Source organism: Mytilus trossulus, chromosome 13 (assembly GCF_036588685.1).
Source record: "Mytilus trossulus isolate FHL-02 chromosome 13, PNRI_Mtr1.1.1.hap1, whole genome shotgun sequence".
In the NCBI taxonomy this organism is placed as follows: domain Eukaryota; kingdom Metazoa; phylum Mollusca; class Bivalvia; order Mytilida; family Mytilidae; genus Mytilus; species Mytilus trossulus.
Window position 1 is genome coordinate 12,180,137 of NC_086385.1, and position 26,865 is coordinate 12,207,001.

The following is a 26,865-nucleotide window of genomic DNA, read 5'->3' on the forward strand; positions in this document are numbered from 1 at the left end:
GTTGGTTAGTTTAAGTAAACAATGACATCAAAAGCACTATTTCGTGTCAAAGTATTTTGTGACACCTGAACCGAGCATTTCTTCCGTGTCAACAATTATATTGTACGCGTATACACATGTCATATTACAAAACATATGTATAAAATATTTTTGGAATGCTTGGGCATAGTAAGATGCGGATCTGGATGGATCCGGAAACGACTTTTCCGGACACGAAACGATTTTTTCCGGAATTTAAAGAAGAAAAAACAAGAATGTGTCCAAAGTACACGGATGCCCCACTCGCACTATCCTTTTGCATGTTCCATGGACCGTGAAATTGGGTAATAATCTAATTTGGCATTACAATTAGAAAGATTATACTATAGGGAACATATGAACTAAGTTTCAATTTGATTGGACTTGAATTTCATCAAAAACTACCTCGACCAAAAACTTTAACCTGAAACTCCCACTTTCATGTTCTCTTTTCAGTGGACCGTGAAATTGAAGTCAAAAGTATAATTTGGCTTTAAAATTAGAAAGATCATATCATAAGCAACAAGTGTACTAAGTTTCAAATTGATTGGACTTCAGCTTCATCAAAAACAACCTTGACCAAAAACTTTAACCTGAACGGACGCACAGACGGACGAACGAACGAACGAACTAACGAACGGAGCCACAGACCAGAAAACATAATGCCCCTCTACTATCGTAGGTGGGGCATAAAAATAGGGTAGGTCGGGAACAGGAAACAGACATATTTTTTTTCCTTAATCTATCTTTCTGTAGTATTGACCAATTGTTTTCTATTCTGTAAACCGATCTATCCCCTCAAGTATTGCACAACTTTGTTTCAAATAAATCTAGAAACATGTACACTGTTGTTCATCTCAAAGAACTGTAAAATTCCGATGCTTACATATAACAATGAAGATATTTTCAATTGTAACATTTAATCATACTCCGAAACTCTTTAATTCGCAAAACATAGATTATCGGGTCGGATAATGGATTAATCATAAATAGTCCATTTACGAAAGTTAGTATATCTGGACTTAAAACATCGGTAGTAGTTGCAGAAATCAAATTCACTATAACCGGAACTAAGCTGCTTACGATCATCACTGATATTATTATTCCGAGCGTGTACAGCGCAAACTTTGTGCGATCAATGTCAACGGGTACTGCACTTCTTTCAAGACTTCCCACCTGTTGGTGTCTTCCGCCAATCGAGTTTTCTTCTGGTTGGTTTCTGTTGTTGTTTTCGGGACCTATATGTTGGACATATGTCAGAATTTGAGATGAACGATTTGCGTGTCTGCTTGTCTGCTTTAGAGGAGAGATCATTTTCCGTAATCTTCGGACTACAAGAGCGTAAACAATTGAAACAATCATAAATAATGTTAGGTGAACAATCCCGAGGCTTAATTGGAATTTCCACAGATTGTCACCAAATAGGGACTTCATATCGCAGCCATTATGACTATGTTTATCCTCAAATAAAAGATGGATCAGAGAACAATAAATACAAGTAATAACAAAAGACCCAAGACCTAGGAAATCATAAACATTGCTCCATTTGTTGGCCTGTGTCCTTGGAAATGTTGCCAGTAGCCGTTCAAAACAAATGAAGAGCACTTGTTCTAAAGAAAACAATACTGTTATTGACGTCACAAGAGTACTTCCGGAACATATGTACGGTACATGAGTGTCTTGCAATCTAAGCAGCAAATCTGTAATTAGGAATAGCGAAGAAATGCTTGAAATAATGTTGCTGATGCTGAGATACAACGTTAGACGATGAAATCTGTTTTGCTTTAGTTTCTTTGATTTCGAAAGAACATCAAGAGCAAGGACATTCAATACGAATATTGCAGTACATACCGGTATTAAAACTATTGTGGCAATAAGAATCGGCTTAGAATCAAGCTCTGATGTGACGCTGACGTTTGTTGTATTCGAAGTCATTCTGTTTTGTTTACCATTTCTATTAATAGAAATAAAATCGACCCTTTTTATATAAATTCAATATAAAAAAGAAGATGTGGTGTGATTGTCTAGGAGACAAATGTCCACAAAAGACCAAATGACTAAGATTTTAAAAACTATAGGTCACAGTACGGCATTCAACAATGAGAAAAGCCCAAACCGCATAATCAGCAGATCGATAAAGGTCCATATCTGTCCAAACTTATAGCATAGAAGACCATAGTGAATATAATAATTTATATTGCTTCACTTATAGTTTTGTATCACTTTGATTGGTATCAACTGCAAAGTTTTCCAACTTTACCGTTCAATTCAATTTCGAACTGAATGTCCAATGATTCCCTTCAATTGATTTTTCCAACTATTTCTATGAATTGAATGTCCAACTATTCCGTTCAATTCAAATTTTAACTTTTTCGTTCAATTCAATTTTTAACTTTTCCGTTCAATTCAATTTTTAATTGAATGTCCAATTATTCCGTTCTTGAATGTTCAATTATTCTGCTTAAAATGAATGTCCAACAATTCCATTCAACTGATTGTCCAATTATTCCGTTCTTGAATGTCCAATTATTCCGTTATTGAATGTCCAACTATTCTGTTCAGATGAATGTTCAATTATTTTGTTCAAATGAATGTTCAACTATTCCGTTCAAATGAATGTCCGGTAACTATTCTGTTCAATTGAATGTCCGGCAAATATTCCGTGCAATTGAATGTCCAACTACTAGTAGTATTCCGTGCAATTGAATAACCAATTATTTCGTGCAACCAAATTTCCAACTGAAGGACCAACTATTCCGTTCAATTGAATTTCAAACAACTATTCGTTCAATTGAATGTCCAACTGTTCCTTTCAATTAAGGTTCTGTAATTATCGTGAAAAATTCATCACCCTAGAAACAGATTATATATGTATATATGTATATGTAGAATTGAAACAAGTCTAAATTGAAAACTACTTTCAAACCTATGTATATTTTATGTTTTTTTAAATGTAAACACCATGGAAGAATGAAACATTAGATTATTGAAAAAAAAGGTTAAATACTGCGGATTCAGTTATTTTCGTGGTTCCCAATTTTCTCGGGGATTGGCGATAACTTGAATTTCAGTGGACCTTGAATTTCGTGGTTTTTTTCCAAGTCTACTTACAACCAATAGAAAATTTGTTATGTTGAACATTTAAATTTGTGGTTCACCTGTACCCAAGAAATCCACGAAAATTCGTATCCAACGAATTATAACGAATCCACAGTAGTAATTTAAAGCACCAAATTCGGTGTTGTGTTTTATTTTCTTGGTATTAACCATTCGTCTTAACTCGGCCGATTCCGTACCCTCAAGGAGAGTAACGGATTCTACCGAGGATTGCCGAATGGATATTCAACGTGATTGAACTACTTTTTGCAAATGTCAAGTTTATGTTCAGCAATGAAAGTTTGTAACAGATATTTTTTTTAACAATACCTGCCAACAAGAGATACATAGTTATTTTATCAATCATTCAAAAAAAAAGATTTCCTCATTCAAAAAAAACCATTAAAGGCAAATATGTGTTCATTGCAAACAGAACAATTGAAATATTACCTTGAAATTTTTATTGGATGATTAATCCTACAGTACCTGCACAAATTGATACTACTAGATATAATCAGAAGATGTGGTATGAGTGCCAATTAGACAACTCTGTATCTAAGTCACAATTCGTAAAAGTAAACCATCATAGCCATTAGGTCAAAGTATGGACTACACTTAGCTTTAATTAGACATTTAATTTTATTCCTTGAATGTCAATTTTTCTTTACGTGTATTTTTGTAGGCAGATCAAAGGGTGGAGGAATTCAAGAAAATAAAATGTTTTATTTAATCAATTAGCAACTGAATTATTTATGTTAGTTAATTAGTTTGACACTTATTTGGTTCACACTATGGACGGTTTATAAATGGCACATATAGATATTAACATCTGGTTTAAACAGGTTCAAACCTCCATTTCAGGGACTTGTCAGTCAATCCATAGTTTTCGACTTAAATTATTTTTCTCAGTCAGAAAACAGACACCGCCACGCATCCGATTGCTAAATAAATAGCCTTTAAAACTACATGCTATGAAATAATAAAAAGAAGTTAATTAAGAAAGAGGTTAGAAGGGCAAAATTTTAAATGGCATTGTATTGATGAAACCAGAGGATTCCGAATATCTGACAAAAAGTAAAAAAAGAAAGTCAGCGAACATTCTTAACTGGACCCCTGTTGTGTTCACATATCGCTACACTTCAGTGCAAAGCTTGAGGTGGATTGGCGGACCAGTTTACGAACATTCTTGATACAACCTGGTAGTAATTTACCGCACAAAAAATAATTGACGGAATTGACTCACAGACTGGTAGAGCAATTACAACAATTTCAATATGAAATGAGATTGTTATTTGAAAATAACGAATAAAGCCAGTTTTAAAGACACAGATTTAATGTCAACATATAAAAAAATCATGTAATAATAAACTGAGAAATTATATGAAAAATGCCTTTATTTTATATCAATTATTTTGATTATCATTATAAGCGAATAAATAAAAATTCAATAAGCATATTCATGGTATAGCAATATAATATTTCCCACAGAAAGTAACCAAAAGTTAGCGTGCAATAAATTCTAATATTGTACTAGTTCAATAAATCTTTAAAATTCATGACGACGTCATTAACGAAAAAATCTTAGTTTAAACCAATTTTCACTTTTAAATATTATATTGCTATACAATAAAAGGGTTATTGCATGACTATTTGTGAATATTGTCCCTCGTAGAACATATAATGCACTCGCAATCTCGTGCAGTATAAAATTCTACTCAGGACAATATTCCCCAATATTCATGCAATAACCCTATATAATTAAAAGTCGATTTTACTAAATAATTTAGAAAATGTCTTCTACTTACAAAATGTCTTTAAGATCTCAAGTCTTACAAATGCCAAGGCTGAATGATACTTTTGCCTACATCTATTATGATTTATTGGTTTTAATGGCATCTGAAATGTCTAAAATGAGTTACGAAAGGTCTGTATATTACAGTTTGGTATTTCACACAATGCAATGTGTTGTCTTACTTATCTCGTAAATTCATCCTTTCATAATTTATTATTCAAAATTGAGAGCTTTTTGATCTACATACATTATAAAAGAAACAATTACATATGAATGTTTCATTCCTAAAACGTAGGAGTTATATTATCATTTTACAGTATAACAGAAAATTATAAATATTGCTTAGGCCAAATAAAATAATATGTGTGTTTCCTAATCTTTTGAAATAATAGGGAAGGTGTGTAGGTAGGGATTAGTTTTTTATTTTACATTTTTTTTTACATTGAGTCTATTGACGAGAAATTCTGACTCAACATTTTTTATTGAAAAATGACAAACAAAACAAAAAACTATAAAAGAGGGACGAGAGATACCAGAGGGACAGTCAAACTCATAAATCGTAAATAAACTGGTAACACCTGGCTAAAAATGAAAAAGACAAACAGACAAACAATATAAAACACATGACACAACATAGTAAACTAAAGAATAAGCAACACGAACCCCACCAAAGGTAGGCTATATAAAACCGTAGACTATATGGTAGACTGGAATATAGGAAACACTATTATCTTTTTATTTGGCCTTATTATTGTAAAGACAAATTGTTCATCCTTTATTTGAATGATAACTTTAACAACGCTGATGTAATTGAAATGTCACTATGACGGATCAAGATTAAAAGATTCTGCTGCTGACATGTAACATGACAGACGACTGGTCACGTGTCTCTACAGAATGAACATTCATTAATTGTTGGAATTGACTCACAGAATGATAGCGATTTGAACATGTCTCTGTCATGACTGTTGTTTCACATTCGTTTGATGTGTCACGATTTTGCCGTTTGATTAGTCACTTTCCGTTTTGAATTTTCATCGCAGTTCAGTATTTTTATGATTTTACTATTTTTTCTCTTAGTATGAAAAAAAAGATTTGTGTTAAATAACTATTTAAAAGACAGCTTATTTACTTAATAAGAAAATAAGATAATGTTTATATTGATTAATTCTGTGTCTTGTATAATTATAGTTCAGTGGCAAATATTTCTAATAATAGATTTGAGATAATATACCAAAATTGTTTTATCCTGTAAAACACATTCATGATTATGATTAAGTTGCAATAGCTACAAGATATAAATAAAAAATGAAATGAAATGTTTTTTTTTTTTTATTCAATCATTAATGAAAGTGAAAAAGTGAAACAATTAATTGCTTTAAGCAGCCAGTTATGTCAAACAAAAACCTGAATAAAATCGCTGATGAATTATTCATTTGTTAGTGAATAATTCGACCTCATTGAATCTTTTTTATGTGACCTTAATTTAACCCATTAGCTAGAGTATGGTTACGCATGTATAAGTCTAGGCTAGTCACATGCAACAAAACAACATCCTTATACAGACAAAATTGATGATTTACTTTATTCTTTTTAACTTGTAACATGAATCAAACGGACCCAGAAAAGTCCAATTGTATGAGGTCGATATCTTTTTATATTTATTAATGTGGCCGTCGAGAGTATTCAAAGGTCATATCGATACCTATACAGATAGGATGAAAAATTTTGTCCTGCATTTTTTTAGCTATAATCTCTGTCCTGCCTTTTTATTTTTCACTCTGTTCGGTCCTGTCTTTTTTTTTTTAGTTCATCCTGACTTTTTTTTACCTAAATTGTTGTCCTGACTTTTTTCTTTTGCAAGTGTCTCATCCTGCTTTTTTTTTTACTCAAAACTCCCGTCCAGTCTATTTTTTCAAATTTCATCCTAGCCCCCCCCCCCCCCCCCCCCCCCCCATAAAAATCAAATGGTAGCTCCCTAAATGGTTTGCTCAATTACAAATTGTCACTTGGGTAGAGAGTTGTCTAAATGGCACTCATACCACTTTTTCTTATATCTATTAATTAGTATAATTTATGTATTGTAATTAAAGGGGCACTGGCTGTCAAATTCATGGTCACCAATTTGACTCAAATTCTCATATTTGATTAATAACAATGTAAAACATTTATCCAATCTATCAAACGTTTAAAATAGACAGTTTACAGAGCATGGGGTAGATGATATTTAGGTTCGTTTCGTGTGTATTTAAATCCAGATGCCATCTAATTAACTATCGATTTGACCTCAGATGACCATATAAGCGATGTAAACACAAATAAAGATATGAATAGGTTAAACCAGCACGTGCAATTGGATCTTTACAGGTCTGTTTGATTTGAATTTTTAGATTTAAAATATAAGTTTCTCATTGTTTTCAACCGTATAAGAATGATTTATGTGGATCGAATTAGTAATCAAATGATTTACCGTAGTTTCACTTTCATTGTTGACATTTTTTCTTTAAATAACCAGTTCACGTACAATGCATGCGTTGTCAGTCTCTAGCTAGGGGGTTAAATTGAAGTTCACATGAATACCGGTTAGAATGATGGTGACGTATTTACTTGCAAGTGAATCAGTCAAAAATTATGTATAATCGCTTATTTCAACAAAATTAAAGCAAATTGATTGCTAAAAGCAAATTATTATTTCATTATTCCGATTTAGTTAATGATTAATCTAAAAAAAAATCATACTTTATTTTTTTATATATATCGTAGCTAGTGCTCCTTTAAGATATATTACGTTTAAGTATGTTATAAACTAAATAAGACAACATGAATCAAATCGCCGAACCTGAATTTAACAGCTAATATTCAATTCTATAAATCACTAAGTTAAATTCAATAATCAAAGAGAAAAAACTGCAAACATGAGAAATTGTGAAATACAGTGAAACCTAGCTAAACCGAATCCTACATATAAACCGAAAAACTGTATAAACCAAACCTGTTATTAAGCACCGTCATATAAAATTGTATGCGTTGTGAACCAGATAAAACCGAAAATCGGCCAAAACCGAACTAAATATTAGGTCCAAAAGAGGTTTAGTTTAAACAGGTTTCACTTTCACTGTACATGTATATTTTTACTAAAAAATGAGGAAAATGTCTTGTACTTACAAAATGTACAAACGCTGAACTTTTGTTTTGCAAGTCTTAAACAAATGTCAAGGCTGAATAATAAATAACGATATTTGACGGTGTATAAAGCGTAGGTTTTGCCTTCTGAAGTGTCAAATTAGTTCCGAAAGGATCGTATTTTTACAGTTAGGTACTTACACATTTACGTAAAATTATACTTGTATAATTTAAAATTATCACCAACGGAGAAGTTTTTTTTACACATCTGTTATAAAATAAAACATGAATGGAATATATTTTTGACCGTTCTCATCGCTATCCTAAAGTGAATATATTCTCAATTTTTTTTAACAGAATCTCAAAGTTTGAGAATGTTGATTTGAACGGAATTCGTCTCAAATTGGATTTCATTTGCACAGTTGTGATAGTGTGTACAATATTATTAAATTAGGATAGTTTGTAAAAAATATCAAATAAGAATAGTTTGTACAGAATATCAAATAAGAATAGTTTGTACAGAATATCAAATGGGGAGTTTGTATACAGTTTCAAATGGAGATATTTTGTAAAGAATTTCAAATGGGGATATTTTGTATATAGATTTTCTACCTTCAAATGGAAATAGTTTATACAGAATATCAAATGAGGATAGTAAGTACAGATTTTCAAATGGGGATATTATGTAAAGAGTTTCAAATGTGGATAGTTTGTAAAAAGTACCAAATGGGGATAATTTGTTAAGAGTATCAAATGGGGATTGTTTGTAAAGAATATCAAATGAGGATATTTTGTACAGAATATCAAATGGGGATAATTTGTAAAGAGTATCAATTGGAGATAGTTTGTGCAGAATATCAAATGAGGAAGGTTTATACAGAATATCAAATTGGGATAGGTTTTACAGAATATCAAATGTGGATAGCTTTTACAGACTATCAAATGGGGATAGTTTGTACAGAATATCAAATGAGGATAGTTTGTACAGAATATCGAATAAGAATAGTTTGTAAAGAGTATCAAATGGGGATAGTTTGTAAAGAGTATCAAAGGGGGGTAGTTTGTAAAGAGTATCAAAGGGGGATAGTTTGTAAAGAGTATCAAAGGGGGTAGTTTGTAAAGAGTATCAAAGGGGGATAGTTTGTAAAGAGTATCAAATGGGGAAAGTTTGTAAAGAATATCAAATGGGGAAAGTTTGTAAAGAGTATCAAATGTGTAAAGTTTATACTGAATATCAAATGGGGATAGTTTGGACAGAATATTTAATGGGGATATTTTGTAAAGAATATATCAAATGGGGAAAGTTTAAACAGAGTATCAAATGAGGATATTTTGTACAGAATATCAAATCTGGATTGTTTATAAAGAATATCAAATGTGGATAGTTTGTACAGAATAACTAATGGGGATAGTTTGTAAAGAATATCAAATAATGATAGTTTGAAGAGTATCAAATGGGGATATTTTGTAAATAGTTTCAAATGAGGATAGTTTGTACAGAATATCAAATGGGGATATTTTGTAAAGAATATCAAATTGGGAAAGTTTTTACAGAATATCAAATTTGGATAGTTTATACATAGTATCAAATGAGGATATTTTGTGAAGAGTTTGAAATGAGGATAGTTTGTACAGAATATCAAATAAGGATATTTTGTAAAGAATATCAAATGGAGAAAGTTTGAACAGAGTATCAAATGGGGTTAGTTTGTACAGAATATCAAATAAGTATATTTTATATAAAGAATATCAAATTGGGATAGTTTTTTACAGAATATCAAATGTGGATAGTTAATACATATTATCAAAATGAAAGTTTGTACAGAATATCAAATGGGGATAGTTTGTAAAGAGTATCAAATGGGGATAGGTTGTACAGAATATCAAATGGGGATAGTTTGTAAAGAGTATCAAATGAGGATATTTTGTACATAATATCTAATGGGGATAGTTTGTGCAGAATATCAAATTGGAAAAGTTTGTTCAGAGTATCAAATGAGGATAGTTTGTACAGAATATCAAATTAGGATAGTTTGTACAGAATATCAAATTGGAAAAGTTTGTTCAGAGTATCAAATGAGGATAGTTTGTACAGAATATCAAATAGGGATAGTTTGTACAGAATATCAAATGGAAATAGTTTGTACAGAATATCAAATGGGGATAGTTTGGACAGAATATCAAATGAGAATAGTTTGTACATTATTTCAAATGGGGATAACTTGTAAAGAATAATAAATGAGGATAGTTCATAAGAATATTAAATGGGATAGTTTGTAAAGAGTATCAAATGGAGAAAGTTTGTACAGGATATCAAATGGGGATAGTTTGGACAGAATATCAAATGGGGATAGTTTGGACAGAATATCAAATGAGAATAGTTTGTACATTGTTTCCAATGGGAATAACTTGTAAAGAATAATAAATGAGGATAGTTCATAAAGAATCTTAAATGGGGATAGTGTGTAAAGAGTACCAAATAAAGATAGTTTGTACAGAAAATCAAATGGGGATAGTTTGTACAGAATATCAAATGGGGATAGTTTGTACAGATTTTCAAATGGGGGTATTTTGTAAAGAGTTTCAAATTTGGATATGTTGTAAAGAGTATCAAATGGGGATAGTTTGTAAAGAATATCAAACAAGAATAGCTTGTACAAAATATCAAATGGGGAGTTTGTATACAGTTTCAAATGGGGATATTTTTTAAAGAGTTTCAAATGGGGATATTTTGTATATAGATTTTCTACTTTCAAATGGGAATAGTTTATACAGAATATCAAATGAGAATAGTAAGTACAGATTTTCAAATGGGGGTATTTTGTAAAGAGTTTCAAATTTGGCTATTTTGTAAAGAGTACCAAATGGGGATAGTTTGTAAAGAATATCAAACAAGAATAGTTTGTAAAGAATATCAAACAAGAATAGTTTGTAAAGAATATCAAACAAGAATAGTTTGTAAAGAATATCAAACAAGAATAGTTTGTAAAGAATATCAAACAAGAATAGTTTGTAAAGAATATCAAACAAGAATAGTTTGTACAGAATATCAAATGGGGATTTTGTATACAGTTTCAAATGGAGATATTTTGTAAAGAATTTCAAATGGGGATATTTTGTATATAGATTTTCTACTTTCAAATGGGAATAGTTTATACAGAATATCAAATGAGGATGGTAAGTACAGATTTTCAAATGGGTATATTATGTAAAGAGTTTCAAATGTGGATAGTTTGTAAAGAGTACCAAATGGGGATAATTTGTTAAGAGTATCAAATGGGGAAAGTTTATACTGAATATCAAATAGGGATAGTTTGTAAAGAGTTTTAAATGGGGATTGTTTGTAACGAATATCAAATGAGGATATTTTGTACAGAATATCAAATGGGGATAATTTGTAAAGAGTATCAAATGGAGATAGTTTGTGCAGAATATCAAATGAGGAAAGTTTATACAGAATATCAAATTGGGATAGGTTTTACAGAATTTCAAATGTGGATAGTTTGTAAAGAGTATCAAATGGGGATAGTTTGTAAAGAGTATCAAATGGGGATAGTTTGTACAGAATATCAAATGAGGATAGTGTGTACAGAATATCAAATAAGAATAGTTTGTTAAGAGTATCAAAGGGGGATAGTTTGTAAAGAGTATCAAAGGGGGATAGTTTGTATAGAGTATCAAAGGGGGATAGTTTTTAAAGAATATCAAATGGGGAAAGTTTGTAAAGAGTATCAAATGTGTAAAGTTTATACTGAATATCAAATGGGGAAAGTTTGTAAAGAGTATCAAATGAGGATATTTTGTACAGAATAACTAATGGGGATAGTTTGTGCAGAATATCAAATTTGAAAAGTTTGTTCAGAGTATCAAATGAGGATAGTTTGTACAGAATATCAAATGGGGATAGTTTGTACAGAATATCAAATTGGAAAAGTTTGTTCAGAGTATCAAATGAGGATAGTTTGTACAGAATATCAAATAGGGATAGTTTTTACAGAATATCAAATGGAAATAGTTTGTACAGAATATCAAATGGGAATAGTTTGGACAGAATATCAAATGAGAATAGTTTGTACATTATTTCAAATGGGGATAACTTGTAAAGAATAATAAATGAGGATAGTTCATAAAGAATATTAAATGGGATAGTTTGTAAAGAGTATCAAATGGAGAAAGTTTGTACAGGATATCAAATGGGGATAGTTTGGACAGAATATCAAATGGGGATAGTTTGGACAGAATATCAAATGAGAATAGTTTGTACATTGTTTCCAATGGGGATAACTTGTAAAGAATAATAAATGAGGATAGTTCATAAAGAATATTAAATGGGGATAGTTTGTAAAGAGTACCAAATAAAGATAGTTTGTACAGAAAAATCAAATGGGGATAGTTTGTACAGAATATCAAATGGGGATAGTTTGTACAGATTTTCAAATGGGGGTATTTTGTAAAGAGTTTCAAATTTGGATATGTTGTAAAGAGTACCAAATGGGGATAGTTTGTAAAGAATATCAAACAAGAATAGTTTGTACAAAATATCAAATGGGGAGTTTGTATACAGTTTCAAATGGGGATATTTTGTATATAGATTTTCTACTTTCAAATGGGAATAGTTTATACAGAATATCAAATGAGAATAGTAAGTACAGATTTTCAAATGGGGGTATTTTGTAAAGAGTTTCAAATTTGGCTATTTTGTAAAGAGTACCAAATGGGGATAGTTTGTAAAGAATATCAAACAAGAATAGTTTGTAAAGAATATCAAACAAGAATAGTTTGTAAAGAATATCAAACAAGAATAGTTTGTACAGAATATCAAATGAGGATTTTGTATACAGTTTCAAATGGAGATATTTTGTAAAGAATTTCAAATGGGGATATTTTGTATATAGATTTTCTACTTTCAAATGGGAATAGTTTATACAGATTATCAAATGAGGATGGTAAGTACAGATTTTCAAATAAGGATATTATGTAAAGAGTTTCAAATGTGGATAGTTTGTAAAGAGTACAAAATGGGGATAATTTGTTAAGAGTATCAAATGGGGAAAGTTTGTAAAGAATATCAAATGGGGATAGTTTGTAAAGAGTTTTAAATGGGGATTGTTTGTAACGAATATCAAATGAGGATATTTTGTACAGAATATCAAATGAGAATAGTTTGTACATTATTTCAAATGGGGATAACTTGTAAAGAATAATAAATGAGGATAGTTCATAAGAATATTAAATGGGATAGTTTGTAAAGAGTATCAAATGGAGAAAGTTTGTACAGGATATCAAATGGGGATAGTTTGGACAGAATATCAAATGGGGATAGTTTGGACAGAATATCAAATGAGAATAGTTTGTACATTGTTTCCAATGGGGATAACTTGTAAAGAATAATAAATGAGGATAGTTCATAAAGAATCTTAAATGGGGATAGTGTGTAAAGAGTACCAAATAAAGATAGTTTGTACAGAAAATCAAATGGGGATAGTTTGTACAGAATATCAAATGGGGATAGTTTGTACAGATTTTCAAATGGGGGTATTTTGTAAAGAGTTTCAAATTTGGATATGTTGTAAAGAGTATCAAATGGGGATAGTTTGTAAAGAATATCAAACAAGAATAGTTTGTACAAAATATCAAATGGGGAGTTTGTATACAGTTTCAAATGGGGATATTTTTTAAAGAGTTTCAAATGGGGATATTTTGTATATAGATTTTCTACTTTCAAATGGGAATAGTTTATACAGAATATCAAATGAGAATAGTAAGTACAGATTTTCAAATGGGGGTATTTTGTAAAGAGTTTCAAATTTGGCTATTTTGTAAAGAGTACCAAATGGGGATAGTTTGTAAAGAATATCAAACAAGAATAGTTTGTAAAGAATATCAAACAAGAATAGTTTGTAAAGAATATCAAACAAGAATAGTTTGTAAAGAATATCAAACAAGAATAGTTTGTAAAGAATATCAAACAAGAATAGTTTGTACAGAATATCAAATGGGGATTTTGTATACAGTTTCAAATGGAGATATTTTGTAAAGAATTTCAAATGGGGATATTTTGTATATAGATTTTCTACTTTCAAATGGGAATAGTTTATACAGAATATCAAATGAGGATGGTAAGTACAGATTTTCAAATGGGTATATTATGTAAAGAGTTTCAAATGTGGATAGTTTGTAAAGAGTACCAAATGGGGATAATTTGTTAAGAGTATCAAATGGGGAAAGTTTATACTGAATATCAAATGGGGATAGTTTGTAAAGAGTTTTAAATGGGGATTGTTTGTAACGAATATCAAATGAGGATATTTTGTACAGAATATCAAATGGGGATAATTTGTAAAGAGTATCAAATGGAGATAGTTTGTGCAGAATATCAAATGAGGAAAGTTTATACAGAATATCAAATTGGGATAGGTTTTACAGAATATCAAATGTGGATAGTTTGTAAAGAGTATCAAATGGGGATAGTTTGTAAAGAGTATCAAATGGGGATAGTTTGTACAGAATATCAAATGAGGATAGTGTGTACAGAATATCAAATAAGAATAGTTTGTTAAGAGTATCAAAGGGGGATAGTTTGTAAAGAGTATCAAAGGGGGATAGTTTGTATAGAGTATCAAAGGGGGATAGTTTTTAAAGAATATCAAATGGGGAAAGTTTGTAAAGAGTATCAAATGTGTAAAGTTTATACTGAATATCAAATGGGGAAAGTTTGTAAAGAGTATCAAATGAGGATATTTTGTACAGAATAACTAATGGGGATAGTTTGTGCAGAATATCAAATTTGAAAAGTTTGTTCAGAGTATCAAATGAGGATAGTTTGTACAGAATATCAAATGGGGATAGTTTGTACAGAATATCAAATTGGAAAAGTTTGTTCAGAGTATCAAATGAGGATAGTTTGTACAGAATATCAAATAGGGATAGTTTGTACAGAATATCAAATGGAAATAGTTTGTACAGAACATCAAATGGGAATAGTTTGGACAGAATATCAAATGAGAATAGTTTGTACATTATTTCAAATGGGGATAACTTGTAAAGAATAATAAATGAGGATAGTTCATAAAGAATATTAAATGGGATAGTTTGTAAAGAGTATCAAATGGAGAAAGTTTGTACAGGATATCAAATGGGGATAGTTTGGACAGAATATCAAATGGGGATAGTTTGGACAGAATATCAAATGAGAATAGTTTGTACATTGTTTCCAATGGGGATAACTTGTAAAGAATAATAAATGAGGATAGTTCATAAAGAATATTAAATGGGGATAGTTTGTAAAGAGTACCAAATAAAGATAGTTTGTACAGAAAAATCAAATGGGGATAGTTTGTACAGAATATCAAATGGGGATAGTTTGTACAGATTTTCAAATGGGGGTATTTTGTAAAGAGTTTCAAATTTGGATATGTTGTAAAGAGTACCAAATGGGGATAGTTTGTAAAGAATATCAAACAAGAATAGTTTGTACAAAATATCAAATGGGGAGTTTGTATACAGTTTCAAATGGGGATATTTTGTATATAGATTTTCTACTTTCAAATGGGAATAGTTTATACAGAATATCAAATGAGAATAGTAAGTACAGATTTTCAAATGGGGGTATTTTGTAAAGAGTTTCAAATTTGGCTATTTTGTAAAGAGTACCAAATGGGGATAGTTTGTAAAGAATATCAAACAAGAATAGTTTGTAAAGAATATCAAACAAGAATAGTTTGTAAAGAATATCAAACAAGAATAGTTTGTACAGAATATCAAATGAGGATTTTGTATACAGTTTCAAATGGAGATATTTTGTAAAGAATTTCAAATGGGGATATTTTGTATATAGATTTTCTACTTTCAAATGGGAATAGTTTATACAGATTATCAAATGAGGATGGTAAGTACAGATTTTCAAATAAGGATATTATGTAAAGAGTTTCAAATGTGGATAGTTTGTAAAGAGTACAAAATGGGGATAATTTGTTAAGAGTATCAAATGGGGAAAGTTTGTAAAGAATATCAAATGGGGATAGTTTGTAAAGAGTTTTAAATGGGGATTGTTTGTAACGAATATCAAATGAGGATATTTTGTACAGAATATCAAATGGGGATAATTTGTAAAGAGTATCAAATGGAGATCGTTTGTGCAGAATATCAAATGAGGAAAGTTTATACAGAATATCAAATTGGGATAGGTTTTACAGAATATCAAATGTGGATAGTTTGTAAAGTGTATCAAATGGGGATAGTTTGTAAAGAGTATCAAATGGGATAGTTTGTACAGAATATCAAATGAGGATAGTGTGTACAGAATATCAAATGAGAATAGTTTGTTAAGAGTATCAAAGGGGGATAGTTTGTAAAGAGTATCAAAGGGGGATAGTTTGTAAAGAGTATTAAAGGGGGATAGTTTTTAAAGAATATCAAATGGGGAAAGTTTGTAAAGAGTATCAAATGTGTAAAGTTTATACTGAATATCAAATGGGGAAAGTTTGGACAGAATATCAAATGAGGATATTTTGTACAGAATATCAAATGTGGATCGTTTATAAAGAATATCAAATGTGGATAGTTTGTAAAGAGTTTCAAAGGGGGATAGTTTGTAAAGAGTATCAAATGGGGATAGTTTGTACAGAATATCAAATGAGGAAAGTTTGTACAGAATATCAAATGAGAATAGTTTGTAAAGAATATCAAATGGGGATATTTTGTAAAGAATATCAAATTGGGATAGTTGTTACAGAATATCAAATGTGGATAGTTTATACATAGTATCAAATGAGGATAGTTTGTACAGAATAACTAATGGGGATAGTTTGTAAACAATATCAAATAATGATAGTTTGAAGAGTATCAAATGGGGATATTTTGTGAAAAGTTTCAAATGAGGATAGTTTGTACAGAATATCAAATGGAGATATTTTGTAAAGAATATCAAATTTGGAAAGTTTTTACAGAATATCAAATTTGGATAGTTTATACATAGTATCAAATGAGGATATTTTGTGCAGAGTTTCAAATGAAGAAAGTTTGTACAGAATATCAAATAAGGATATTTTGTAAAGAATATCAAATGGGGAAAGTTTGAACAGAGTATCAAATGAGGATTGTTTGTATAGAATATCAAATAAGTATATTTTATATAAGAATATCAAATTGGGATCGTTTTTTTTTACAGAATATCAAATGTGGATAGTTAATACATATTATCAAATAAGGAAAGTTTGTACAGAATATCAAATGTGGATAGTTTGTAAAGAGTATCAAATGGGGATAGTTTGTACAGAATATCTAATGGGGATAGTTTGTAAAGAGTATCAAATGAGGATATTTTGTACAGAATATCTAATAGGGATAGTTTGTGCAGAATATCAAATTGGAAAAGTTTGTTCAGAGTATCAAATGAGGATAGTTTGTACAGAATATCAAATGGGGATAGTTTGAACAGAATATCAAATTGGAAAAGTTTGTTCAGAGTATCAAATGAGGATAGTTTGTACAGAATATCAAATAGGGATAGTTTGTACAGAATATCAAATGAAAATAGTTTGTACAGAATATCAAATGGGGATAGTTTGGACAGAATATCAAATGAGAATAGTTTGTATATTATTTCAAATGGGGATAACTTGTAAAGAGTAATAAATGAGGATAGTTCATAAAGAATATTAAATGGGATAGTTTGTAAAGAGTATCAAGTGGAGAAAGTTTGTACAGGATATCAAATGGGGATAGTTTGGACAGAATATGAAATGGGGATAGTTTGGACAGAACATTAAATGAGAATAGTTTGTACATTGTTTCAAATGGGGATAACTTGTAAAGAATAATAAATGAGGATAGTTCATAAAGAATATTAAATGGGGATAGTTTGTAAAGAGTACCAAATAAAGATAGTTTGTACAGAATATCAAATGGGGATAGTTTGTACAGAATATCAAATGGGGATAGTTTGTACAGATTTTCAAATGGAGATAGTTTGGACAGAATATTAAAAGGAGATAGTTTGTACAGAATATCAAATGAGGATAGTTTGTACAGAATATCAAATGAGGTTAGTTTGTACAGAATATCAAATTGGGATAGTTTGTAAAGAGTATCAAATAAGGATAGTTTGTAAAGAGTATCAAATTGGGATAGTTTGTAAAGAATATCAAATGGGGATAGTGTGTACAGAATATCAAATGAGAATAGTGTGTACAGAATATCAAATGAGAATAGTTTAGACAGAATATCAAATGAGAATAGTTTGTAAAGAATATCAAATGAGGATAGTGTGTACAGAATATCAAATGAGAATAGTTTGGACAGAATATCAAATTAGGATAGTTTGGACAGAATATCAAATGGGGATACTTTGTACAGAATATCAAATTGGGATAGTTTGTAAAGAATATCAAATGGGGATAGTGTGTACAGAATATCAAATGAGAATAGTTTGGACAGAATATCAAATTAGGATAGTTTGGACAGAATATCAAATGGGGATAGATTGTGCAGAATATCAAATGGGTTAGTTTGTGCAGAACCTTGTACTTAGCTTGATGGTAAGACCTTTATTTTTATATGTTTTGAGGTATTCACATTCTGCAATTTTCTTTAATCAGGACATTAAAATAGGTCTACATTTTTTGGACACTGTATTTTGAACTTTACGTATCTTTTCGTTGTTGTGTAGTTAGGTTGTTGTCTCATTGACATTTAGCGCACTTGTCATTTCAAACCTAAATGGTCTTGAAGGGCAAGGGCATACGATACAGTCACAGGGGAAGTATTGACTTTGCTAACGAAAAATGTAATTTTCACGACGTCAAACTGCTTTTTATCATTCAAACTAATCTAACTTGATAACGAGTGCATGGACCCTCGTTTGTTGGATAGAAATCTTATATAGAATAGATATTACAACAAATTTAACAAAAATAACCTGTTTATCTTTTAAGGATGTTCGCTTGTCATTATTTTAGAATTTTGTCATATTTTTGGAATCCTCTGGTTTTATCCATTTGAATGCCTTTTTAAAACATTTTGCCCATTGACCCTCGTTTTTCTTTATAAAATCTTTTACATGCATAATAATAAGCCATCTGTAAAAGTCTTTGTTATTTCTAATAGTTTTTTAGAACTTTAACTTGTGAATGATAAATCTATGAAAAATCAAGAGAAAACATTTTCCCGCCAAAAATTTAAATGATTATATTTCGAAAACAAGCGCATTGACCTATATTTTGGTTTTGCTCTTTTGGTTCCTTGTCAATATATGTTTACTAGTGTTATGAAAAGCTGGTTATTTTGAAACTAAGTAGCGAAACAAAAATATTACATAATTCTTTTGAATGGCAAAATTCGTCAACAAATTCGAATTTTAATCAAATATCTGAAATTTTGACCCCATTTTAAAAAAAAAGTAGCACTTGAAGGTATATATTTTTATTGAATATTTGATTTTATCAGGTAAAAAATAGCTTTAATGCAAATTTTCATCAACATTTCAATATGGAATCAAAACTGTATCGTATGCCCTTAAGACCAATACGGTATTTCAAAAACGTTATACAGATTATCTGTTGGTGGTCATGTTTTCCAAAAACTAAAAAAATAAAATTATAAATTTAAGAAGCAATCATTTAACTTCAAGGGGGGTACGGGGATATGGTTTTCTGTCCGCGTCAGATTTTTTAAAAAGTTTTTCAACATTTTTACTTAAATTATTTTTGTTTTATATTTGAACACTATAAGGCAATCGGCAATCCTCGGATAACTCCGCTTCTCTTCTTCTATGAGGTACGGAATCGGCCGAGATGTGACGATTACACTATAAGGATGTCTTCTGCTTGATCAGAATATTTGTTTTCGTCAAATTAGGTCTCAAAATATTAAAAAAAAAAAATACCCTCTCTTGGAGTTAAGTGGTCGCTCCCCTAATCTAAAGAGGATTGCTTACAGTCAGCGGTACCTCTTTTTTTTTTGTTGCTTAAAAACTTTAAAAATCCTGCAATATTTTCTAATAAATTTTTCATTCGAACCGCTGTGAAGCCATCGACAATGCTCGGATGAGTCCGCTACTCTATTTCAATGTTAGATGAAGTTACGGAGTCCGTCGAATTGTGACGAATGATTCTTGTATCAATCGGCAATCCTCGGGTAAATCCGCTACTCTATTTCTATGTTAGATGAAAGTACGGAATCAGCCGAATTGTGACGAATGATTCTTGTATCAATCGGCAATCCTCGGGTAAATTCGCTACTCTATTTCTATGTTAAATGAAAGTACGGAATCGGCCGAATTGTGACGAATGCGCTGTTTTACAAATAATATTGACTCACTACGTTTCTATCTTTGATTAGAGAAACTTGAATATTATAGTTCTATGAATGAATATCAGAAATGCTTTTTATAAGAGTGAACGGATGAAATATTAAGGAAAAAAACTTTTGGGTTTTTTCTTTTGTGTTTGTCTTGCTTCAAATAAGGAATCCTCTTTGTGTCGGTTTTCTTTTTTGTTGCTATTAAATTATTTGAGGAAGCAAACATATAAATGCATACTTATTTGATAAATCGAATTTCCTGGGGGAGGCATCATTAAGAAATAAATCTACACCCCTGTGTGCAGGGGCAGATGCAGCCATTTTTAAAAGGGGGTTCCAAACTTAGGTAAAGCGGGGAGGGGGTGTTCCAACTGTACTCTCTATTTAAATGCATTGATCGTCCAAAAAAGGGTGTTCCAACCACAGACTACCCCCTCCCCCCCCCCCCCCCCCCGCCGTCCCACCTTCCCCCTGGATGCGCCACTAATGTGTGTGGGTTATGGTGAGACATATGGCATAAAACTGTTTGTAATAAGTGGCATGACTATTTTAATATTACTACAGTACCTTCGTTAATTTGGTTCCGGAGTATATTGCTTTTCGACAGGTTTAAACCAGATTTTAAAATCGTTTATATGAATGAAAATAGGCGAGTGTATATATTTGTTTTTGATGGTTTTACTTTGTTTTCTTGTTTCTGACGTCATTACATACCTTACACTTCATTTAAAATTAGCGCCCTGACATTTAAAACACCTGTCATGATTTGAATAAGTAGATGATCTTAAGCTTTCGAAATCGCCTCGGTTGACAATATTTTCTGAAGGTGACAAACTACTCTATCACCCTCTAAACTATGCGTTAATTGTGTAAATAAATGACGTCTTGAAATGATAAATGTATTTTTGTAGAGTCGACGAAGTAGGTATTACAGCAAAAAATATCTGACGTCATATTTTTTTGGACTAGTATAACCCTTGTCTAATGTATCAGATGTAATAAAATGTCAGTATAAACTAATTACAAAAGACAGCACCGAATAGAATGAAAATAAAAAAATTAGAAAAAGGCAAGACCAAAATTTTTCATTTTCATCCTAGCACCCCCCCCCCCCTTTTAAAAAAAAAAATCAAATGGTAGATCCCTTAGTTGATGTACAAATAGCATGAATTTAAATTTAAAACGTACCGTTGAAGGATATTCAAATTTGTTATCCTCTGAATTCGTTCACTTATCAGTCTTAAAAAAGAAAGTCTATTATACCCTTATTTGCAGCTTTCGGCATAATGATATCCACTGCCATCTCAATGTAGTTGTCATGCCTCTAAGACACACGAGTAATCCGTATACACTGTAAAAACATGTCAAAACATGTCTAGCTTAGGAAAACTTATGTTATTATAAATCAGACCCGAGTAATTTTATTACGTAATTCGCTTGAACGCTAAGTAAATATAAATGAATTGACATTGATTAATATATTAACGTAAGGCAATTAGCTTATAAGACTAATTAGATACATTTCAAAACTACCGTATTATTTAAGACCGTGGTTGGCCTAAGCTGCCACCTACGTGATTTGGTCTTTGCTGAATATTTCATTCATTCAAATCTTCTAGTCCAACAACTACTACTAAATTAACAAATAAATAGATAGAACTAGGAAAATAACATAAAATTCTTAATCAAATTTTTAAAAATTTAAAATAACATGTTGATCTTACTTGATATTTATAGTAATAAACCATTACTAAGGGGTTACACTAAAGACCTGAACGTGGACCTGAAAAGACCTGAAAATATACGACTAAAATTGTTCAAATTGCAATAACTTTTTTATTATTGGATAGAATTTCTTCAAGTTGGGATTTTATTAATTGTTAATATCAATATTTTTTCAGGGTCACTTTCAGGTCTTAAGTGTAACCCATTACTACGACGTTTCGGCCAATGAATGATGGATTAATACTACACTTTCGTAATACAATTAACGGTAACAATTTTCTTGCACCAGATGCGCATTTCGACAATACATGTCTCTTCAGTGATGCTCGTGGCCAAAATATTTGAAATCCAAAGCTTATATAAAAGAAGAAGAGCTAGTAATATAATTATGTTCCCTATTGGAAGTTTTGAAACAAGGACTTACTTGATAAAATAGAACAAGTCAACAGTTGAACTGTCAAGAGTAAGTTCCCATAATAAGAAAGAAATTAACATTACAAAATGGTCAACAAAGTGAAACCATGAAAATTAAAAGCTTTAACGGTTTATATTTTAGAAGACGAAAGACCTGGATGCTTCATACTTTGTACATAGATGTCTCATGTTACGAAGTCTCCGCCAGTCACATGTCCGATATCCTTGACCTCATTTACATGGTTCAGTGACTACTTGAAAAAAGTGGGGTTTTTTGTGATGTTACTTTCTGTCATTTTATGAGTACTACGCTAACTATATTTGGTATGTGCGTACCTTGCAAGGTCATTTCGTGGATCAGTGAACAAGGTTAAGTTTTGGTGGTTAAGTCCATATCTCAGATACTTTAAGTTTTGATATTTTTTTCCGTAATACTATATGCATTAGGTCAACTATATTTTGTGCATAGAAATATTTTATGATTTACTTGTGAGCCTCGCAGGTTTTATTTGACTTTAAACTCATTTTCATGGTTTATTGCTCAGTGTTAAGTTTTTTTTTTTTTTTTTTTCTGTTTTTCTTAAACTATAAGCAATAGGTCAAATATATTTGTTGTATCAAAGAATTGGTAGCCGTACATGTCTGTCTGCAATGGTTCATCTGACCTTGACCTCATTTTCATGGTTCATTAGCCAATGTTTAGTTTCCAAGGTTAAGTATGTGTGATAGTTGTATAGTAAAGCTTTATAGTTAGGACTATAAACATGATATCAATGAATAGTAAAGAAGGCGAGACATTTCAGCGTGTGCAATCTTGTTTTATTTAGTTGTAGTGGCTTTGAAATAGCTGGCAATACTGCGAGTACTCTTAAATATGTACTTGGTGTCTTTTTAGTTTAAACATATTTATTTATAATGTCTTCTTGTTGATGGGATGTACAATGTACAAGTACCCGGCCACCTTCACTCTATTTTTGGATAGATGTATTTACTAGTATATTTGTATCCATCTGATGAGTTAAGCCTTTTCAATTGATTTTTATATATAAAAAGAAGATGTGATACATATTAACCTTTTAAGTCTTTGTGTGCCTGTTCTTATAAAGTAGCCTGTTATTTTGTGTTTTTTGTCCAGCCTGCAACTTCTGTTGCAGAAAGCTCGACATAGGGAAAGTGATCCGGCGGCGGCGGCGGCGGTGTTAGCTAACTTCTTAAAAGTTTATCTTCTTTTTTTATATTATATTTAAGAAGGTGGAAGACCTGGATGCTTCATATGTTGTATATGGATGCCACATGTTACGAAGTTTCTGTCAGATGTTAGGTGACTACTTGAAAATAAGTTGGATTTTTTGTAATGTTAAATTCTCTCTTATTTTAAGTAGTAGGATAACTATATTTGTTATGTACGTACCTTGCAAGGTCCTCATGCTCGTCAGATATTTTTCATTTGACCTCGACCTCATTTCATGGACAAGTGAACAAGGTTATGGTGAGACATATGGCATAAAACTGTTTGTAATAAGTGGCATGACTATTTTAATATTACTACAGTACCTTCGTTAATTTGGTTCCGGAGTATATTGCTTTTCGACAGGTTTAAACCAGATTTTAAAATCGTTTATATGAATGAAAATAGCCGAGTGAATATATTTGTTTTTGATTGTTTTACTTTGTTTTCTTGTCTCTGACGTCATTAAATACCTTACACTTCATTTAAAATTAGCGCCCTGACATTTAAAACACCTGTCATGATTTGAATAAGTAGATGATCTTAAGCTTTCGAAATCGCCTCGGTTGACAATATTTTCTGGAGGTGACAAACTACTCTATCACCCTCTAAACTATGCGTTAATTGTGTAAATAAATGACGTCTTGAAATGATAAATGTATTTTTGTAGAGGTTACGAAGTAGGTACATATTACAGCAAAAAATATCTGACGTCATAATTGTTTGGACTAGTATAACCCTTGTATAATGTATCAGATGTAATAAAATGTCAGTATAAACTAATTACAAAAGGCAGCACCGAATAGAATGAAAATAAAAAAAATAGAAAAAAAGGCAAGACCAAAATTGTTCATTTTTACGGAAGCGTATTAGCGCCACACATTTTTTTTCCCCCTATGTTTGCGTTATAACGCAAACCTTTGCGTTATAACGCAAACATTGCGTTATAACGCAAACCTTTTGCGTTAAAACGCAAGCCTTTGCGTTATAACGCAAACATTTGCGTTATAACGCAAACCTTTGCGTAATAACATTTGCGTTATAACGCAAACCTTTGCGTTATAACGCAAACATTGCGTTATAACGCAAACCTTTTGCGTTTTAACGCAAACCTTTGCGTTATAACGCAAACATTTGCGTTATAACGCAAACATTTGCATTATAACGCAAACATTTGTTTTATCTTATTTCTTATTTAAGATTCAAAGGAAACAGTAGTTATTAATGGAGGTGGCTGTATATATTAAAATTTATCACCTTTGTAGTCATTGCAAAGTAAAATGCTTGAATAATTAGATCATATCAATGACTAATAATGAGCAGAATAATATAAGAAGATGTGGTATGAGTGCCAATTAGAAAACTCCCCATCTAAGTCACTATTCGTAAAAGTAAACCATCGTAGGCCGAATTACGGTCTTCAACACGGAGCATTGGCTCACAAAAAACAACAAACTATAAAGGTCCCCAAAAACGATATCCATGTTACTACTAGTATATATATTACAAAGAAAATTGAGTAAATTGAGGTTTATTATACCTAAAAAAAATCAACCCTGCTAATATAGCTATAACCGAATATAAATATACTTCCAAAGTAAGCTCTCGATTGAGAAATGTGTAAAGTAGGTTAGATTCCAGAAGCTACCCTTTGGCAATAAATGTATAGAATGAAGATGTTTTATTAATAAAATATGTTCTCTCTATTCACATTGCTACCCAAGCATCTTAAAAATACTACATTATATTGAAATGAAAATTCAATGACTTTCTATCAAAGAATCTGGATCATATTCTGAGATTTAAAAAAATTATGTATCCTTATTAATAATTCATTTTAAAGCAGTAAGATCATTTTGTCTATTTGACTTGGAGGTTTCACAATTGTATGACATTATTTTTGATCTTTCAATTTAAATATGACTATATACTAAACTATATCTATTTTCTTGTTAAATTCTATACTTTTCTGATGCACAAATCAGTCTTAATTTATGTATAATTGCACTTCCAAGTATTCCATTATTCCTTTGCATATTTATTCTAATGATTTTGCCTTGTATGTATGTTTCTTTTTTATCTACTAGTAAATCACATCCGAAATGAATGACTGACGAACATATATACAAAACTTAATGAATAATTGAAATCAAAATGTTTGCGTTATAACGCAAAGGTTTGCGTTATAATGCAAAGGTTTGCGTTATAATGCAAAGGTTTGCGTTGTAACGCAAAGGTTTGCGTTATAACGCAATGTTTGCGTTATAACGCAAATGTTTGCGTTATAACGCAAATGTTTGCGTTATAACGCAAAGGTTTGCGTTATAACGCAAAGGAAAAAAAAATTAAAAAAAATGTGTGGCGCTAATACGCTTCGGTACATTTTCATCCTAGCCCCCCCCCCCCCCCCCTTTTAAAAAAAAAAAATTCAAATGGTAGATCCTTTAGTTGATGTACAAATAGCATGAATTTAAATTTAAAACGTACCGTTGAAGGATATTCAAATTTTTTATCCTCTGAATTCGTTCACTTATCAGTCTTAAAAAAGAAAGTCTATTACACCCTTATTTGCAGCTTTCGGCATAATGATATCCACTGCCATCTCTGTGTAGTTGTCATGCCACTAAGATACACGTGTAATCCGTATACACTGTAAAAACATGTCAAAACATGTCTAGCTTAGGAAAACTTATGTTATTATAAATCAGACCCGAGTAATTTTATTACGTAATTCGCTTGAACGCTCAGTAAATATAAATGAATTGACATTGATTAATATATTAACGTAAGGCAATTAGCTTATAAGACTAATTAGATACATTTCAAAACTACCATATTATTCAAGACCGTGGTTGGCCTAAGCTGCCACCTACGTGATTTGGTCTTTGCTGGATATTTAGAATCATATTCAAAACAGTGTGGTCCTGGCCATTGATTGACGTCCTAAATTATCCCATTAACTGGGACAGATTATGTGAACGTTTGTCTGTAACGACCATTGCTTATTTCCTACTTATTATAGAATTTAAACTGTGGGGTCACCAAAGGTTCTCAGTAACGCCTTTAATAATAAAATAATTCGAAAAACCATTCAGGAATAACCTTTATGTTTTGATTTATATTATAAATATAAATCAACACATCGTATTATTCCGGATTCGTTTTTCGA

At 31.0% G+C, this 26,865-nt stretch overlaps 1 protein-coding gene across 5 annotated transcripts; it reads right to left on the bottom strand.

The window, feature by feature from the left end:
* Positions 1 to 921: 921 nt before the first annotated feature.
* On the bottom strand, positions 922 to 26,360 carry LOC134694628 (uncharacterized). Of its 5 annotated transcripts, none has more exons than XM_063555667.1 (3): positions 21,518 to 21,692; positions 4,920 to 5,010; positions 922 to 2,870 (listed from the first exon to the last, which is right to left on the bottom strand). In XM_063555667.1, the coding sequence occupies exon 3, from the start codon at positions 1,951 to 1,953 to the stop codon at positions 925 to 927; it is 1,029 nt and encodes a 342-aa protein (XP_063411737.1). In that variant the 5' UTR covers positions 1,954 to 2,870; positions 4,920 to 5,010; positions 21,518 to 21,692; the 3' UTR covers positions 922 to 924. The 5 variants fall into 5 exon arrangements, with proteins under 5 accessions (XP_063411737.1, XP_063411738.1, XP_063411739.1 ...); XM_063555668.1 differs by having other exon boundaries at positions 4,920 to 5,019; positions 21,593 to 21,689; XM_063555669.1 differs by lacking the exons at positions 4,920 to 5,010; positions 21,518 to 21,692 and adding an exon at positions 26,184 to 26,360.
* Between the last annotated feature and the right edge of the window lie 505 nt (positions 26,361 to 26,865).

Coding starts and splice junctions, on each gene's coding strand:
- LOC134694628 (XM_063555669.1), bottom strand. CDS start 1,953: ATGACTTCGAATACAACAAACGTCAGCGTCACATCAGAGCTTGATTCT.